This window comes from Chiloscyllium plagiosum, unplaced genomic scaffold (assembly GCF_037043375.1).
Source record: "Chiloscyllium plagiosum isolate Xiang-an unplaced genomic scaffold, Cpla_swu_hap1 HiC_scaffold_37, whole genome shotgun sequence".
In the NCBI taxonomy this organism is placed as follows: domain Eukaryota; kingdom Metazoa; phylum Chordata; class Chondrichthyes; order Orectolobiformes; family Hemiscylliidae; genus Chiloscyllium; species Chiloscyllium plagiosum.
This window is the reverse complement of record NW_028270175.1, coordinates 12,447,711-12,467,179: the sequence shown is the minus strand read 5'-3', so window position 1 is coordinate 12,467,179 and position 19,469 is coordinate 12,447,711. Positions and strand designations below refer to the sequence as shown.

The 19,469-nt window shown below is 42.8% G+C and overlaps 1 protein-coding gene across 1 annotated transcript; it reads right to left on the bottom strand.

Annotated features, from left to right (window-relative positions):
• Nucleotides 1-16,392: 16,392 nt before the first annotated feature.
• Nucleotides 16,393-18,434, bottom strand: hes2.1 (hes family bHLH transcription factor 2, tandem duplicate 1). The gene is made up of 4 exons (XM_043675456.2): nt 18,235-18,434; nt 18,012-18,107; nt 17,800-17,887; nt 16,393-17,055 (listed from the first exon to the last, which is right to left on the bottom strand). The coding sequence occupies exons 1-4, from the start codon at nt 18,331-18,333 to the stop codon at nt 16,721-16,723; spliced, it is 618 nt and encodes a 205-aa protein (XP_043531391.2). The 5' UTR covers nt 18,334-18,434; the 3' UTR covers nt 16,393-16,720.
• Between the last annotated feature and the right edge of the window lie 1,035 nt (nt 18,435-19,469).

Below are 19,469 nucleotides of genomic sequence, written 5' to 3'. Positions count from 1 at the left end.
TTTTAAACACCCCCATTAAACATGCGATGCCGCACATTTAAAATCCAAGGCTAAATCGGAAATAGACACCCCTGACATACAATACTAAAGACTTCTCGATTGAACTTTTTTTAAATGGAGGGATATTGCAAACTGGCATCAGAGATCAGGAGTGAAAAATCAGGGGAAACAATTTCATAAGGTTCAGCAGCTCAGAGACTTAAAGTAGAGACACATGAACCAGAGGTTCCGTAGAGGATGGCGTTTTTACAGGGGACAGGGTGGGAGGAGGTGTAATCTAGGCAGTTGTGGGAGTCGGTCGGTTTATAGTAAATGTCCGTGTTGAATCGGTCGCCCGAGATAGAAATGGAGAGGTCTAGGAAGGGGAGGGAGGGATTCCTGAAGAAGGGCTTATGCCCGAAACGTCGATTCTCCTGCTCCGTGTTTGCTGCCTGACCTGTTGCGCTTTTCCAGCAACACATTTTTCAGCACAAGTGAACCAGAGACAACACTTGGCATCGAAGCAGAAGATGCTGGAGAAACTCAGCTGGCCTGACAACCGTGTGGAGAGAGAAACAGAGTTAACGTTTCCAATTCCAAGTGCTTCCTCTTCAAACCTCAGTATTTTGCTTTTATTACAATGAAGACTTTTATTATAACCTTCTCTGCAGCCCAGGTTTGTTTTGGAAGTTTGATATCAGTCTTGCTCACATGTCTGAGATTTTAACCCGCCCTGCTCTGCACGCCGGGAGTTCTCTCTCTCTACTTTGCGGTCTCTTTCCACGTTACAAGAAAGCCCAAATCTGACTGTGCAGTTGCGTCACCTTCTCATGCTATTTCCTTTCAGCATAATTACGATATAATTTCAAGTCAGTGTTTTTTGGCTTCTGAGCGAATTATTCCTTGAAAGAACGAAATTGTAATTATATACCTGAAGATTTCAGAAAATACTTTGCAGTTAATTAAACTGTTTTGTAATGCCGAATTCGGGCAGCTAATTTGTACACAGCAAACACTCATAGGCAACCATAAAATAATAGTCAGATTTGATTTTTTTTTATTTATTGTCACGTGTATCTTGCTAAGAAGTACAGTCAAACGTGCTGCAGAGTTGCCACTCTCTGGAGCCATATTAAAACATAGAAAAATAAACCAAAACATGGAATGTAAAGGCAGAGGAGTGAAGAAAGTGTCCAACTTTCCAACGTTAAGCGCTCTAACATGGGCCATGGGCCTGGTGGCCAGGCACCAGTCCCGTCGCCATGCCGCCACTGAAATGGAAATCACATTCTTCAATGCCATCTCGTCTCCACTGACACTGTCACCACGGAGTCCTCGCTGGACTTCACCTGAAGTTGCCTCTGCCGCAGAAGTGATCAGTCGGCGCTAGGACCGCCTCGACCAAGCTGCCCGGCTCTCAGATGCCTCCTACAAGACCGCACTGCCGGACCTTTAATCCTCTAATAAAGAAAAGCTTGCATTTGTATTGTTCCCCTTTCTATAGGCTCAAAGCATTTACAATCAACGAGATATCTGTGAAGTATAATCACTATATTACTGTCGGAAACATATCAGCTAGTTTGTGAAGAGCAAGCCCCCATATAAATAGATAATAAACAATTCATATGATTTGTGATATTGCGTACAGGGCTTAAACAGGCCAAGATAAGAGAGTTGATTCTCCCACTTTCCTTTGACAGGGAACATTTTGCAATGATCAGGTGAAGCCTTCATCAAAATAAATCCCCCCCAAATCATAGCACTCTCTCTTGAATTGTCCTTTCCGAAAGATCAGCACCGCCTTCTACAGAGCCTCCTAAAGGACAGCACTCCTTCGTATTGCCCCTTTCTAAAAACAAGTATTCTTTCAGTATTCTTTATTGCTGGAACAGCACAGCAGGTCAGGCAGCATCCAGGGAACAGGAGATTCGATGTTTCGGGCACAGGCCCTTCTTCCTGAAGAAGGGCCTGTGCCCGAAACGTCGAATCTCCTGTTCCCTGGATGCTGCCTGACCTGCTGTGCTGTTCCAGCAATAAAGTTTCAACTTTGATCTCCAGCATCTGCAGACCTCACTTTCTCCTTCTTTCAGTATTCCGCTTCCAAAGGAAACTACGCCCTCAGGGTTACCCCTCCTAAAGCAAAGCACTCTCTTACACTGCGCCTTCCAAAAATACAGCATTCCCTCGGTACCGCCCCTTAATAAAGCACCGCAACCCTCAGTACTGCCCCTCCTAAAGACAACACTCTCAGTACTGCCCTCCTACAGCTGAGATCACTGACCTCCAATAACAACCATCTTGCTATGTGCCGAGTCGAATCATACCTGGCACATGACAAGATAGTTGTGGCTGTCCGAGGTCAGCCATCTCATTTCCAGGACATCTCTGCAAGAGTTCCTTAAGTTAGTGTCCTAGACCCCATCATCTTCAACTGCTTCATCAATGACCTTTTCCTCCATCATAAGGTCAGAAGTGGGAATGTCTGCCAACATGATTGCACAATGTTCAGCACCATTCATGACTTCTCAGAGACTGAAATTGCCCATCTTCAAATGCAACAAGACATGGATAATATCCAGGATTGAGCTGAAAAATGGCAAGGAACATTCATGCCACACAAATGCTAGGCAATGACCATCTCTAACAAGATAATCTAATCACCGCCCCTTGATATTCAATAACATTACTATTACTGAGTCACCTCACTATCAACATTTGGGGGTTTGCCATTGACCAGAAACTCAACAGGACTTGCCTGACAAATACAATGGCTACATAAGCAGGCCAGAGACTGGGAATACTGCAGTCAGTAACTCATGTCCTGATTCTCCAAAATCAAGATGGCTGCTGGAAAACCACTGCTCAGGCAGCATCCGAGAAGCAGGAGAATCGGGCATAGAAGCCTGTCCACTATCTGCAAGGCAGAAGTCGGGAGTCTGATAGAATAATTCCCACTAGCCTGGATGATTGAAGCTCCAACAGCACTCCAGAAGCTTGACACCATCCAGGACAAAGTAGCCACTTGATTGACATCACATCCACAAACATCCACTCCCTCTGCCACCCAAGCTTATAGCTACAGTGAACATTATCTTTAAGCTATCCTGCAGAAATTCACCAATGATCCTTAGACAGCAACTTTCAAACCCACATCCATTTCTATCAAGAAAGACAAGGGCACCAGATACATTGGTAACACCACCACCTGCAAGTTCCCTTCCAAGCCACTCACCATCTTGACTTGGAAATTGCAGCACAGTGGCTCAGTGGTTAGCACAGCTCAAGGGACCCAGGTTCAATTCCAGCTTTGGGCGACTGTCTGTGTGTGATTTGCACATTCTCCCCATGTCTGTGTGGGTTTCCTCTGGGTGCTCCAGTTTCCTCCCACAATCCAAAGATGTGCAGGTTAGGTGAATTGGCTATACTAAATTGTCCAAGGTGTTCGGAGATGTGTAGGCTAGGTGCATTAGTTAGGGGAAAATAGGTCTGGGTGGGTTACTCTTTGGAGGGCCGGTGTGGACTTGTTGGGCTGAAGCACCTATTTTCACACTGTAGGGATTCTATAAAAGAGCTGTCACTCTGCTCCATAAAGCACAGCCCTTGTATCCACATCATTCACTAACTTGTTTGATGTTCTGTTAACTACAAATGTGAGGACCTGAGGAATGCAAATGTTGTGCCCTTGTTCAAGAAAGGCAGTAGACATGACCCAAGTAATTATAGACCAGTGAGCCTTATGTCTGTTGTAGGAAAAGATTTGGAAAGGATTATAAGAGGTAGGATTTATTATCATCTGGCAAGCAACAATTTGATTGGAAATAGTCAACATTGATACATCAAGGGCCGTTTGTGTCTCACAAACCTCATTGAGTTTTTTGAGAAGGTGACCAAGCATGTGGATGAGGGTAGGGCAGTTGATATGTGTACATAGACTTCAACAAAGCCTTTGATAAGGTTCCATATGGTAGGCTACTGGAGAAAATGTGGAGGCACAGGATTGAGGGTGATTTAGCAGTTGGATTAGAAACTGGGCTTTCTGAAAGAAGGCAATGAGTAGTGGTTGATGGAAAATATTCAGCCTGGATTCCGGTTACTAGTGGTGTGCAACAAGGATCTGTTTTGGGACCATTGCTGTTTGTCATTTTTATAAACGACATGGACGCAGGCATAAGTGGATGGGTTAGTAAGTTTGCAGATGATACTAAAGTTGGTGGAATGATGGAGAGTGTAGAAGAATGTCGCAGATTGCAGGGAGACTTGGATAAACTGTAGAACTGGGCTGAAAGGTGGCAAATGGAGTTCAATGCAGATAAATGTGAGTGATTCACTTTGGGAAGAATAAAAGGAAGTCATAATATTGTCAATGGAAGGATTCTTGGTAGTATGGATGTGCAGAGGGATCTTGGAGTCCATGTACATAGATCCCTGAAAGTTGCCATCCTGGTTGATAGTGCTGTTAAGAAGGCATACAGTGTGTTAGGTTTTATTGTTAGAGGGATTGAGTTCCGGAGCTGTGATGTCATGCTGCAACTGTAACAAAATGCTAGTGCAGCCTCACTTGGAGTATTGTGTGCAGTTCTGGTTGCCCCATTACAGGAAGGATGTGGAAGCATTGGAAAAAGAGAGGAGATTTACCAGGATGTTGCCTGGTCTGAAGCAAAGGTCATATGAGGAAAGACTGAGGGACTTGGGGAGGGAAGAAGGGATGGAGATGATTTAATAGAGACATACAAAATGATCAGAGGATTTGATAGGGTGGTCAGTGAAAGTCTTTTTCCTAGTATGATGACATCTGCTAGTACTGGGGGTATAGCTGCAAATTGAGGGGTAATAGATTTAAGACAGATGTTAGAGGCAGAATCTTCACTCAGAGAATGGTAAGGGTGTGGAATGCGTTCCCTGCCAATGTAGTTAACTCAGCCACATTAGGGGCATTTAAACAGTCCTTGGATAAGTGCATGGATGATAATGGGATAGTGTTGGGTGATGGGCTTAGATTGGTTCATAGGTCAGCACAACATCGAGGGCCGTAGGACCTGTTCTGCGCTGTATTGTTCTATGTTCTAAATATGATGTTGTTCTTTCACTGGAATGCCAGAAAATCGTGAAATTCTCTCCTTGATGGCATTGTGAGTTTACCTACACCACAGGGACCTCAGCAGTTCAAAAAGGCAGCTCATTCTGGCTTCTCAAGGGCAACTAGGGATAGGAAAGAGTCAGCCAGTGATACTCTTGTCCCATGAGTAATTTTTTTTCAAAAGCACAGAACTCCCTTAGTCTTGGCCCTCTCAAAGATGACATTCCTCAGTATTGCTGCTCCCTAAGCACAAATCTCCCTTAGTGCTACCTCTCTGATACAACTTCTCTCAGTACTACCCTTCCTAAAGGGAAATGCTCCATCAGTGCTACACTGAAGTGGCAGTTTCTTTTTTTTTGTGCTTAAGTACTGGAGCAGATCTTGAACTCATGGCTTTCTGACTCAGAGTTCAAAATGTTACCAAATGAGTCATAGATTATTTTATTTTTTAAGTTTGTTCATGGGATGTGAGTGCCAGTTGCAAGACCAGCATTATTGTCTATTCCAAATTCTCCTGAGAAGGTAATGATGAGCCTCTTGTTTAAACTGCTGCCATTCCTGTGATGTGACTACACCCATAGTACGATTGGGAAGAGCTTTTCCAGGATTTTTGAAGCAGTGACAGTCAAAGAATGGAAATGTAGTTCCAAGTCAGAATGGCCTAGACAGCAAAAATAACACCTTGTTCTCCTTTGAATAGTGCCATGAGTATGTGGTCAATGTGGAAGTTGAATATGAAACCACCTGATTTAGAGGGGATGGAGTTAACAACTTGCTCTTGTGACACTGATTACATTGGCAGGTCATTAGTTTCAATTACTGTAGTATCTACTGTAGTAACTTTTATGTAAAGCATGTGTTAAAATCCTATAGTTCCATAGCTAACAGCATTATGATAGTGCTTTCACAATATACACTGAAGTATTAAAAAAAAGAACCTTATCAAGAACAACTAGAAAGGGGCATTAGATGCCCACCTTGCCAGCAATGCCAAAAAATCCTCAGAAAGAAAATAAAAGCTTATATTTATTTAATGGTGTTTATAGCCACCAAACATCGCAACGTGTATAAAGGCCAAGCAACTACGTCTGGAGTAGGGTCACTGTTGTCATTTATGGAATGTGGCAACCAATTTGTGCACAGCAAACAGCGATGGCTGGATTATATGTTTTTATAATGTTATTTGAAGGATACAAAAGCTGAACCTTCACCTGAGTAAAAGACTGCTTGTTTGACCATGATCTCAAATGTGAGTCTAACATATTTATTTATCAGCTAGCTGTGATCTCCTCACTCCTATATACATAGGAGACTCAGCCAAATTACAGTAGACACCTCAAAACACTAAAGAATGACTACCAGTGGCCTTTACAAGATCTTCCAAATCCAGTGGCATGTTTGATCATCCAACTGCAGTGTCCTCTCCCATGCCAACATACCAAATGACATAATCATTCCAAACCTATTCACTGGGCAGGACAGGTTGTCATTCATGTGCTTGACAGAGAATCTCCAAGCAACTGTACTACTCAGACCTTTGTGACAGCAGGAAGAATCTTAGGGCAGCAGGGTGGCTCAGTGGTTAGCACTGTTGCCTCACAGTGCTAGGGACCAGGGACCCAGGTTCAATTCCAGCTTCGGGGAGTTCCAGCTTCCAGCTGTGTGGAGTTTGCACATCCTCCCTGTGTCTGCATGGGTTTCCTCCCACAATCCAAAGATGTGCAGGTTAGGGTGGATTGGCCATGCTAATTTGCCCATACTGTTCAGGGATGTGTAGCTAGGTGCATTAACCATGGGTAAATGTAAAGTAATGGGTTTGGGTGGGATACTCTTCGGAGGATCGGTGTGGAGTTGTTGGGCTGAATGGCCAGTTTCCACACTGTACGTCTTCAAATAGCACCATGGGTTCATTTACCCAAGCAGGTGTATACTTAGTTTGGTATCTTAGCTGAAAGACAGCTTTGGTATTGCACAGAGGTATCAGCCTCAATGTTTGTGCTCAGGTCATCCACAGGATCTTAGGACTGGAAGATCATGAAAACACTTCAATCGTTCCTGAAAGAGTTCAAAAATGTCCCTCTTCCCGAGTCTAACCAAGATGAGAAAAGTTTACTTAGGAGGCACCCAGCACACTGATAAGTCAATGGGAGCATACAAACCTCCAAAAACCCATCTGTTTACCCCTTCAACCACCACCTGCACCACATGTGGTAGAATCTGCAGATTATGTATTGGACTTATCAATCGTTCCAGAGTGGAAGCAGGTCATCCTCAATTCTGAGGAATGCTCTAAGGAGGAAGGGAATGAACACTAGCTGGTACACTCAGCTTAACACTGACCCTCTTCTTCAAATAGCACCATGGGTTCATTTACCCAAGCAGGTGTATACTTAGTTTGGTATCTTAGCTGAAAGACAGCTTTGGTATTGCACAGGGGTATCAGCCTCAATGTTTGTGCTCAGGTCATCCACAGGATCTTAGGACTGGAATCTGTGTCTCAGAGAGAGGGGAGTGTGCCATAGCTGGGGAGTGTGTGCCTATGTGTGTTTGTGGTGGGGTTAACCTGAGCAGTGGGCTCCATTCTGTGAATGAAAACTTTGGTGAACTAAATAGATTTATTCACCAGTCCACATCGTTCATGTTCATTGTCATTGTTGTTTCAGGTACCAAACTATAAACTATCTCACTTATTCAATCCAACTGGATTGATAATCCGTCGTCGAAACCACATGGCCAACCTCTCAGCTCTTTGAAGTATTTCTTTCCTTTTACAATCTCAAGGCTTTTAAAACGCAAACTTCGGAAACCTTTTCCTGATCTCTTTAACCCACTTCTTACCTGAACAAGACCCTTGTCCTTTTTTTTTTAAAGACAGCAGAATTATAGTCTAGAAGGGCATTGTCTCATGTGTTCAATCTGTGTGGATGACATCTTCTGAAATTGTGTCGCTTCCATGAATGTTATAAAACTCTAGCTCCGGAATGATGTTTGCAGGTGCGCACCAGAAAGGTAGTAACAGACAGCACAACACTTGAGGCATCCAATGTCAACGTGACATCTGTAACTTTCAACCAAAATTTCAGCCTCTTTTGACAACTCCTACTCACAGTTGGATAAATGGAAGGCGTGCATCGCCCCAGGAGCACACAGATTGACTTGTGCAGCTGATTATAATAAAACTGGCTCTTAATTAGAAGACAGTTTTCCATTCAAGCTAACTCACAACCGTTTATATGTCATTTGAATAGGTTTAGTATTGTAATTTGGAGTTTTGAGGCTAACCATGACCAACATAGAAGGATAATTCTGCAGAAAATTGCAGAGAGCTGCCAACATTATAGAGTGGCGATAATGGGGGACTTCAATTACCCAAATAGAGATTGGGATACTGAATGTGTCTGCTGCAGCGATGGGCAAGTGTACCTGAATTGTGTTCAGGAGAGTTTGCTATAGCAGTATGTGTCCAGTTCAACAGGGAAGGATGCATTGTTGGACATGGTCCCTGGAAATGAATGGGCCAAGTGAATCGAATGTAGAGGAGGTAATTTAGGAGACACTGATCATTATATCATAAAGTTCAGGATAGTGGTAGAGAACGTCTTTCTTATTGCTCTGAATTGTTGCATGCCAGTGTGTTGAGTTGACCTTAATGAGGCAAGAACAGAGCTAGGCAAGATTGATTGGAGTCAGAGATCGGTGTTAAAAAACGGTAACTGAACAATGAGCTGCGTTCAAAGAGCAGGTGGTTCAGGTTCAGTCGGTATGTGTTCCCTCCAGTGGAAAATACAGAACAAACACATCCAGATTTCCTTGGATGACAAAGGAGGTAGAAATTAACATTAGGAAGAAAGAGTGTGTTTAGACGGGTGTAAGTCTGAAAATACAATTGAGAATCAATAGAAATGCGATAGATTTGGCGGGGATGGGATTGAGAATGATAAAGCAAAGCAGAGTAGCAGAGAGCAATTATGGCAGTTAACATAAAGGGCAATCTCAGAGTCTTCTTTCAACATATAAACAGTAAGAAATTTGTTGATTAAACGAGGAATGGGGCTGGTCAGAGACCAAAAGGTGAATTATATAAATAGAGATGGGGACATGGCTGAGATGTTAAATTAATACATTGCATCTGTCTTTACAAAAGAGAATGTTGCTCAAGTCATTGGTGAGCAAGATGATAACTCTGTTTCTAGAAAAAAATCAAACTTAATAAGGAAGAAGTCTAGGGTAGATTGTTGGCACTTAAAGTTGATGAAGAACCAGAACCAGAGATGTATCCAAACACTTTGAAGGAACTGGGGGTAGAAATTGTGGAGGGATTGGCCACAATCTTTCTGTTTCCCTGGACTCAGGGATGGTTCCAGAAAACTGGATAATTACAGATATTATGACCATATTCAAAAATGGTGTAAGGATGATCCCAGCAATTACAGACTAGTTACTTTAACTTTAGTGGTGAGTAGACTTCTGAGCTATCATTCAGAATAGAATTAAACATCACATAAAAAAGGTGCATTGATTAGAATTTTAAAAGGGGAAATGATGTTTAAATAACTTATTGGAGTTTTATTTTGAAGAGATAAGAAAAAGGCTTAATGGAGGTAATGCTGTTAATACATGGATTTCCAGAAGGCATTTGCTGCAGTGCCACACAACAGACTTGTGAGGAACGTTTTATAGGTCCTAGTATAAAAGGGACAGTAGCTTTGTGAACACACAATTGGCTGAGTGATACAAAACAGAAAGTAGTGGTTAATGGATTATTTTTGGCCTGCAGAAAAATTTGGAATGGAGTTCTCCAGGAGTCCATAGTAGGACCCTTGCTTTTCCTAATATATGCTAATGAACTGGAGCTTGGTTTAAAAATTTGCAGATGACACTAAATTTGGAAGAATTGTAAACTGTGAGGAGGACAATGCAGAACACGAAAAATACATTGACAAGTTGGTGGAGTGCACAAATAGGTGGCAGATGAAGTTCACTGTAGAGCAGCATGAAGCATTGTAGGAAGAACATTGAACGACAATATAATGGGTGCAGGAACACAGATGTATATGTGCACAGGTGAGTGAAAGTGCCAGGTCAAGTGGAGAGAACTGTTAATAAAGCGCCCAGTGTTCTCAGCTTATTAATAGGGATATAGAGTGCAAGAGCAAGGAGGTGATATTGAACTTGTAGAAGACACTTATTAGACCATTTGCCATTCCTCAGCGCATTGACACAATTGATCAAGATCCCTGTAATCTTAGGTATCCTTCTTCAGTGTCCACAATACCACCAATTTTGATGTCATCCGCAAACTTACCAACCGTGCCTTCTATATTCTTATCTAAGTGATTTATATGCATGATAAACAAAAGTGGACCCAACACCAATCCTTTAGGTAGACTGTTGGTAACAGGCTTGCAATAAGGATTAGTGTAAGAGTTAGCTGTATTTCCTAAATTGTTCAATATAGGACATATCAGCATATACTACAGAATTAGCATAGGACATACAGGCTTAAACTGTACATTTCCATACAGGACATATCGAATTACTTTATATCTTTCAATGCATGGAGAAATATCTGCATATTCTATGTAACCTGTAATATAGGGCATACCACATTTCCTGTAGCTTTCAATAAAGGACGTTCCCAAATGTCCTACAGTGTGTGCCAATACAGTAATAATTCTGTACTCTTCTGCACAGGCCATTAACCCCAAATCTTAATCTTTCAGTCCAGGGCAATACAGGATTTCCCAGCATGTGGAACACCAGTCAGTATATTTGATATCTTTATATTCTACACCATTCAATACAAGGTCTAACTACACACCCTACATTCTTTAATACATATTTTGACCCATCTCTCATAAATCTGAATCCACATGCTACAGGCCTATTAACAGATGACACGCTTGCATGTATTCTATCGTAGATGGGATTGTTCCTAAGCCAAATAAATCTGCATATCCTGCATTATTGGTATGAAGAATATGAAGGATCTCTCCTCTACATTTGGGAGACAGGACACCAACTTGTGGATCATTTCAGAGAATATCACTGGTACATTCACACCAACCAACCCCAGTGCCCAGTGGCCGAACACTTTAATTACGCCACCCACTCCACCAAGGACATATAGGTCCTGGGCCTCCTCCATCACCAAACCCTAACCACCGGATGCCTGGAGGAAGAATGCCTCACCATCCGCCTTGGGATCCTCCAACCACACAGGATCAATATGGATTTCACCAGTTTCCTCATTTCCCCTTCCTCCACCTTATCCCAGTCCCAAACCTCCAACTCCGCACTGCCCTCTTGAATTGTCCTACCTGTCCATCTTCCTTCCCACATATCCACTCCACCCTCCTCTCCGACCATTCCATTCGCCCACCCATCCCCGCGACCTTCAGCTACCTATCACATTCCCAGCTACCTTCCCGGGAGCCCCATCCTCTCCCATTTATCTCTCAGCCCCGCCCCGGCCCACAAGCCTCATTCCTGATAATAGGCTTATGCCGGAAACGTCGATTCTCCTGCTCCTGCCATGCTGCCTGACCTGCTCGTGCTTTTCCAGCACCACACTCTCTACTGTGATCTCCAGCATCTGCAGTCCTCACGTTCTCCTATATTACGTTGGTTCTAATTTGACAGACGCGCCTCACTATTTTTACCATTACAAGTTATATTTATAATATACGTTTCATGTGAAACATTCTCGCTTGTCAAGGGATTTTTATCCATGTTCCAGCCTCGCAGCATATGCTGTGACAAGGGGATCTTAGACAGTAACCTTTTGCAATTGAACCTTTTTGTGGAAGGATGTCCCTAGTTAGTGATTCCCTGCACATATACACCTGCACAAGAAATGTGCCGCCTTAAAAGACAATTCTCTGCACTAGGAGCTCATCTAATTTTCGACATGGAGTTGATGTTGGTTGTCTTTTCCCTAAAATTGGGCATTTCAAGATTAGGGGGTACTTTTTAAGGTGGGAGGAGTGCGAATTGAAAAAGCCATAAGAGGCACTGAGGGTGGTTCGCGTGTGGAATGTACTTCCTCAGGAAGTGGTGGGTGCGGGTACAATTAAGGTGTTTAAAAAACATTTGGAGGGATATGTGAATGGAAAGGTTTGGAGGGATATGGGCCAGGAGCAGGCAGGTGGGACTAGTTTCATTTGGGATTACGTCGGGCAAAGACTGGTTGGACGGAAGGGTCTGTTTCCGTGCTGTCTATAACTGTATGAGAAACCAAAGAGTTGCCTATCCATTTGTTGGCCCTCCAGCAGCAACCCATATTGGTCTCATTGTGCACCCTTGGAACAGCCGGCAGAGCACTGAATTCTTCATGATGGAACAAATGTGAAGGAATGTTGTCACAAAATTAACTGCTTCACCCGCCCCCACACCCTTCTTCGTAAAGTCAATTCCGGAAGAGAGGGAATGAGCGTCTTCCCCCGTCTTACAACCGCCGGGAGGGTTGAAATTCTGAATGTACCGGAAGGATTTGATGGAGAGAGCCCTTCTCGTCGCTGGTCAGGTTGTGCCTGGGCTTGATGGGAAGTTTCTGTTAAGCTATCATGTCAATCTGCTCAGGGAGTTCTGGTGAGAAAGCAAAAAACGATGTAACTTGTTTTTTATTTTAAAAATATGTTGTGCCCCAGATATACTGCCCTTTCCCCATCTTATCAACAACACGCGCTCTAATTTGAGGTCTCTGTTACTGTCGATGCACTCGTTCTCAGTGACCATGGCAAGGAAACATAACACCGGGTGGTATTCACCATCTCCTTATCCATAGATACTGGAGACCCTCACAGGCGCACACTGCCTGATGGACCTATGCTAAATGGCGTTGTTCTTTAATCCGCCAGAGTTTTCCGTCAGGGATGGATGGTGCGGTCCGGCCTTAGCCCACAAATGTACATCATGAAACGTGTGCCTTTATGAAACAGAAAAATACTGCGGAAGCTGGAAGTCTGAAACAAGATATAGAAATGTCTGGAGAAACTCAGCAGGCCTGGCGGCATCTGTGGGAAGAAAGCAGAGTTAACGTTTCCAGTCCGGTGAGTCTTCATCAGACCGAAAGCTCATTTGACTTGAACAGAGAATTTTAATTCTGACTTCACAACAAACTATAGTAACTTTTACTTCGAGTACATTTGTTCATTTAACGGGCAATTTCACAACAAAGATTCCACCAGTTTACAAAATATATTTGAGGGGGTTTGTAAGAAGTTGGTGTTTGGACTTCAAACATTTCAGCATTTAAAAGTGTCTAACAGTACCAAGTGCAAACTGCATCACCAAACTCTCTCTGTGTTGTTTGGGGTAAGAGTGGATCTGATGCAAAGTGTTGTTTTGTATCAACCGAATGGTATCCCCGCGCACTTTTTGAATCTCTTTGCAGAACTGGACACGATTTACAAGTTATCTTGGCACGGTGGCACAGTAGTGAGCACTGCTGTCCCGCCTCAGGCGACTCTGTGTGGAGTTTGCACATTCTCCCCCGTGTGCTCCGGTTTCCTCCCACAATCCAAAAATGGGCAGGTTAAATTGCCCGTAGCGTTGGGGGGATGGGTCTGGGTGGGTTGCGGGTCGGTGTGGACTTGTTGGGCCGAAGCGCCTGTTTCCACACTGTAAAGTAATCTAATACACATTATCAGAATCCGCTTCGCCGTGTCGAGTTCTGTATGGTAAGGTTTGCTGTGCAAGTAAGGATTCCGATCTCTCCGTTTCATCAGGTCTAGCTGATCTCAATTTTTTTTGAAGAAGTGCTTTTTTTTTCAGATGATTGAGTGCGAGATCAGAATTTCCTTTCCATTTGGTTAGAGTGACACACTTGCTGCAGCAATTCCTAGCTGAGATTTCGTGTTTATTTAAGCATTTCTATAAACAAAAATAAACGAACATAAAGTAGTCAATCTGAATAAATATAACGTTAAATCAAATAAAGGCTTACACCTTAAATCTATTAGTCATTCAATAAATTTAATCAAAATATGCACGGAATCAGCCCTAACGGTACATCTTTGTCAATATCAATTACAACAGAAACTCACTGCATTCCTACGTTATCATGAATTTGGTGTGCATCTGGGTTTGCCTTAATGGCCAGTACTATTCTTGGCTGCTAAGGGGGCTCTCAGAACAAGCCCACGACTTGCTAAGCAAACAGTGGGCATTTCCTCAAAAGGCTAATCTTAGTGCAGGGTAAATGTGCAAATTCAGCATCACTTTCACAGAATTGTTAGGAACTGGAAGGGCGTAATTCGGTCCATTTCGCCTGTATCCGCTCTTGCATTCAATTTAGAAACAAGTCCACACTGACCCTCCGAGGAGCGACCCCCCCCACCCCACTTACCCCAGACTAGTAATACACCTTCACATTTTCGAGCGGAAACCCACAGAGACACGGGGATGATGTGCAAACTCCACATAGACGGTCGCCCGAGGTTGGGACCGAACCCGGGTCCCTGGCGCTGTGAGGCAACATTACTGAACCACCGGGTTACTCCCTTTCTAACAAAATAATCATCCAATGCCTCCACCATTTTTCGAGACAGTTCATTTCAACTCTACTCGCTGCAATAAAACGTACTTTTTCACCCTTGCTGCATGCGCGCATCACTTTAAATTTATGCCCTTTCGTCTTTCTTTTACCAATGGAAATAGCTTCTCCCTGTCTACTCTATCCAGCACGATCATGATTTTGAAAACGTTATTCAAATCTCCTTTCAGCGTCTTCTCTCCAAGGAGAACAGTTCTAACTTCTTCATCTACCCTTATAATTAAAGATTCTCATTTCTGTAACTATTCTTGTAAATCGCTTTTCATTCTCTACAGTGCATTCACAATCTTCTCATAACGTGATTGTGCACAACGCCCCAGATGAGGTCTTTAGATGAGTGCGAGATATTGCATTTTGTTAAAGAAACCAAGGGCAGGACTTATACAATTAACAATGAGGCCTTGGGTAGTGGTGTAGAACAGAGAAATCTAAGGGTTCATGTACATAATTCTTTGAAGTTTGCTTCACATGTAGACAGGATGGTTAGGAAGGCATTTAGCTCACTTGCCTTTATTGCTCAGACCTTTGAGTATGGGAGTTGAGACTTCATGCTAAGGTTATACAGGACATTGGTGGGGCCTCTTCTGGAGTACTGTGTCCAGTTTTGGTCTCCCTTTTTATAGGATGGATATGATTAAGCTGGAGAGGGTTCAGAAACGATTTACCTGATTATTGCTGGGAATAAAGGGTTTGCGTTATAAGGAGATGCTGGATAGTCTGAAACTTTTTTCACGAGAGTGTAGGAGGTTGAGGGCTGACTTTACAGAGGTTTATAAAATCATGAGGGGTAGAGATAGGGTGAATGGCAGGTATATATTCCCTCGGGTGAGAGATTTCAAGACTAGGGAACATTTTTAAGGGGAGAGGAGAACGATTTTAAAATGACGAGGGGCAATGTTTTTTACACAGAGTGGTTCATGTGTGGAATGAACTTCCGGAGGAAGTGTTGGATGTGGGAACCGTTTAAAAGACGTATGGATAACTACGCGAATAAGAAATATTTGGAGGGCTATGGGCCAAGCGCAGGTAGGTGGGATTAGTTTGGGAACATGGTCGGATTGGACTGATTGGATCAACAGTCTGTTTCCGTGCTGTGTCAGTCTAAAACTCTATAATCCTATTGTATTGTCGAATATAGGATATGTGGCTATGTCTTCTATTGAAGGATATAGGATGTGCAGATATGACCCCTATTGAATGATATGTGGATATATCCCTCATTGAACGTATGGGATATGCAAGTAGGTCCTGCATCTGTTTTATCAGATGTGATACAATTGGTAACTCTATCATTTTTGCGTCATAAGTTGTGGGTTCCATTCCCAATTCAGAGATTTGAATACAGATAACCAGACCGATGCTGTATATATATATATATATATATATATAAAACTAAATGGAAGTGGGCATATAGTCAACGCGTATAATTCTAATGCTTGCGACACCCTTAGTCAGTTCTTGTATTAATGAAATCAGAGTTTAGAAAGGGCCTTCCAGAAACCGACAAGGGATGAAGAAAAATCCTCACCTCTCCTCTAGATATTGTGATAACAATGGTAAGTCTACGGCCCTGGGCATTGCCCCTTTATGAGAGAACTTTAAGGGAAACGCTGGGTTGCTCCGAGGTCTTAATGCCACCGGGGTAGGGAAAACGTCTCCACCCAGTAGGAATGTGACTGTTCCCATGGTTCAATCCCGAATTTTATTGTAACTTCAGTATTGGAAACACTTGCTTTCACAAAGTGACAGGAATAAAACTGTAGATATACGAGAGTTCTCTTAAAACGCTTAGTTTTTTTTTGTTTCGGTTTATTTTCAGAAATCTCTTTCATACAATCATTAAATTTATATTATCTTTGAATTTTCATATTTAAAATATATTCCCTTATATTACAGAAAGATAGACATGCTAACATTACAAAGTGCCCCGTTGTGAGTCGTCGTTTAGTTGGCTCGGCGTAAAGGAAAGTTTCTGTTTTGCATAGAAATTGTTCAATTCACAAAACTGTCAATGCTTTGGATATAACAGAATGCAAAATTTTCTTTACAATTTAATCCTGTACAAGGTAATTAAGTCTCTTTGTTTTTAGTTCGTGTATTCACGCCCACTACCAGGGTCTCCAGATAGAGTTCTCCCGGTCAGCTGGAATGATTTGTTGGTTGGGACGGAGACTGTGACTGGGCGGTGAAGGACGATGAAGCGCTGAGCTCCCAGTTGGGTTCAACTGGATTAAAGTCCGTGGTCTCTCTCGTGAAGCGTCTGTCCCTGTGGGGCTCCTGGTGTTGTGAGAATAAGGATAGTAGGAGACTAGAGGCATGCACCTCTCCAGGTAGTCCGTCAGGCGATCGCAAGCTTCCGTTCCCATGAGTTTTGAACTCGGGAGAAGGTTGGCCAGTTGTAGGAGGCAGGCGCGGTAACCTTCCCTGTAGCTGTCCAGGCGATCTACAAGAAGACAAGGGAGAAAGAACATTTGGTTATTCTTCACTCTGCCCCTTCATTAAGTCAGTAATTAAACCTACAGCAGCCAATACACTCACGAGCTGGTCCAGTTTCCGTTTTCACACATGCATTTAGAAATAGAAGACAGAAAATGATTCTTAGGCAATCAGTAAACAAGTTAACGGATTTTTTTTTGCATTGTGTTGAGGAACTTGGTGTGCAGCTCGGTCGCTACATTAGACGGAGGTAATACTTAAATAATGTACTGTTACAAAGCGCTTGGAGATGTTTGGAGTGTGCGACATTAAATAACCATTATCAGCGCTATTCATCATTGTCTCCTTTCAATTAATTCTCATTTTAAGAATTAAATGTTACACAGTGACAGAATCACGAGAAGCAATGCTGAAAGTTGTAACATTTCACCGGGAGACATTTCATCAACTGTTCTCAGTAATTGTACAAACACATTCGAAGATCCCTTGTGGCTCAGAAGTAGTGTCCCTAACTCTGGGTTAGAAGGTTTGGATTCAAGTTCCACCTACCCCAGTGATGTATCACAAGTTGATCTAATATTATCTAAAAACAGAATCGATTTCAAAGTTAGAGTGCTCCCCCTGCTTTGTGGAACGTATTGAAGGTTCCTAAATCCTAATGATTCACATCGAAGCATTTTTTGTTGCTAATTGGATTGTGTGCGTATATAATGGAAATATTTTCATCTGAAAAACCGAATCATGCACTCACCGTACAGCGGTGTCTTCGGTAGGTCCTGGAGAAATCTGACAGTCATTTCCAGAATATCAGCCTTTTCCAATTTGGAATATCGGGGACTCTGGAAGAGGGAGAGCGAGAGAGAGGGATAATGCAACCTTTTAGTATGGCCCTTCGCTTGTAAACTGGATTACAATGGAATTGGTTACGATGCTGGTTAATTGTCAACTGCATCTTACACTTACATCTTTTCCAATGAGAGGCAGAATCAGAGTCTTTAACTGATTCAGACTGTCATTGATCCGTGCACGTCTCCGCTTCTCCATGAGAGGTTTCAAAGTCTGCAAGAAAAATCAAATCAGATTTCAGACGCGATAAAGTCAGGAGGGAACCGCAAGACGGAAAGTTCGCAGGTCAAAGCTCGCTCGTTCTGGATAAACCGGATTCAGGACCTAGCAGCTGAGTTACCTTTCTTAATTCACTGGCTTCCTTCCTTTTGCTTTTGCTCAATTGCGCAGAGATTTGTCCGTGCTCAGTAGTGTTCGATTCATACAGATGAGGAGACATTCTTAATGTGTGTGTGTGTGAGAGAGAGAGAGATTCTTTCTTTCAAATGACGCTGGGCTGGAGCGGCAAAGTCTTCGTCCAGGAGTTGTGCAGCTGTATTGGAATGGTTGTGCAGCTCGGTGGCTGAGTCTACTTATAGAGCGTGGGTGTGTCCGCGTCCTGCCCACAGCTCTTTGTCACTGATGGCAGACGCCTCCTGGCTCCTCAGCAACCCACTCAAAAAAATAACTTACCATCTGCCTGCGACTCCCCAATTTAAGTGGAGTCAATGCGCAAACACAATTCTAGCCAGAAACACAATTTTTCAGTCAGTAAATCCAGAACCGAAGCTTATATCATCGAAGCTAATAATTTCACATGCCTGTTTCAACGTGTGAGAGTGAAGCCAACCCATTAGACTGACCAAAGGCTCGGCATGTAAAAAAAAAACAGCAAAATATGAGAGAATTCTAAATACCTTCTGGAATACTTTATAGTACAACAAAAACATTCGACAAATAAAATCCCAAACCCCCCTGAGCTGCAAGCAGAAGCAAGTTAAATGAAGTTAAAAACTTTTCAGAAAGTTTGTCAGAGCTAAGACTGATTATTTCCAAACTCCTACAAATGATGCTTGATATGATTTATCGCAGATTGCAAGATGTCTGTTTCACTTTGAATTGCAAATAAAGGCATGTTTTGTAACTCGGGGTAATGCACTTTCTCAATGTTTCGCGGACCTCAGGTCGAAAACAAACCTGTTGGATAATGAATATGAATAAACCAATTAGACAATGAAGCAGCATCCCAAGCCCAAAGCTACGCCGTCTCACCACCCCCAAACCCCCATCCCAAAAACTTCAATTTGCAGACAATTTTTATGCTTGAAACTTTTGATTAATACTAATTCAGATGGGGGTGTTGTGTTGGGAGGGGCGGCGAGTGAACCAGCTGGAAGAAAATGGGTCAGCTTGACTTTGCCTGTGTACTCTCCGCCTTTTTTGAAGTTTCGATATAAATTGAGTCCTTTCATTTGTCCCTTGCAAATTCTGTTTATTATTTGTCCCCTTTTTTGCCTCAGCAAGAGGAACTCGCTTTATCAGTGTTGAAACCTAGTTTTGAGGGGCAGAAGTATTTTTTAGCCCCAGTGTCTGGAA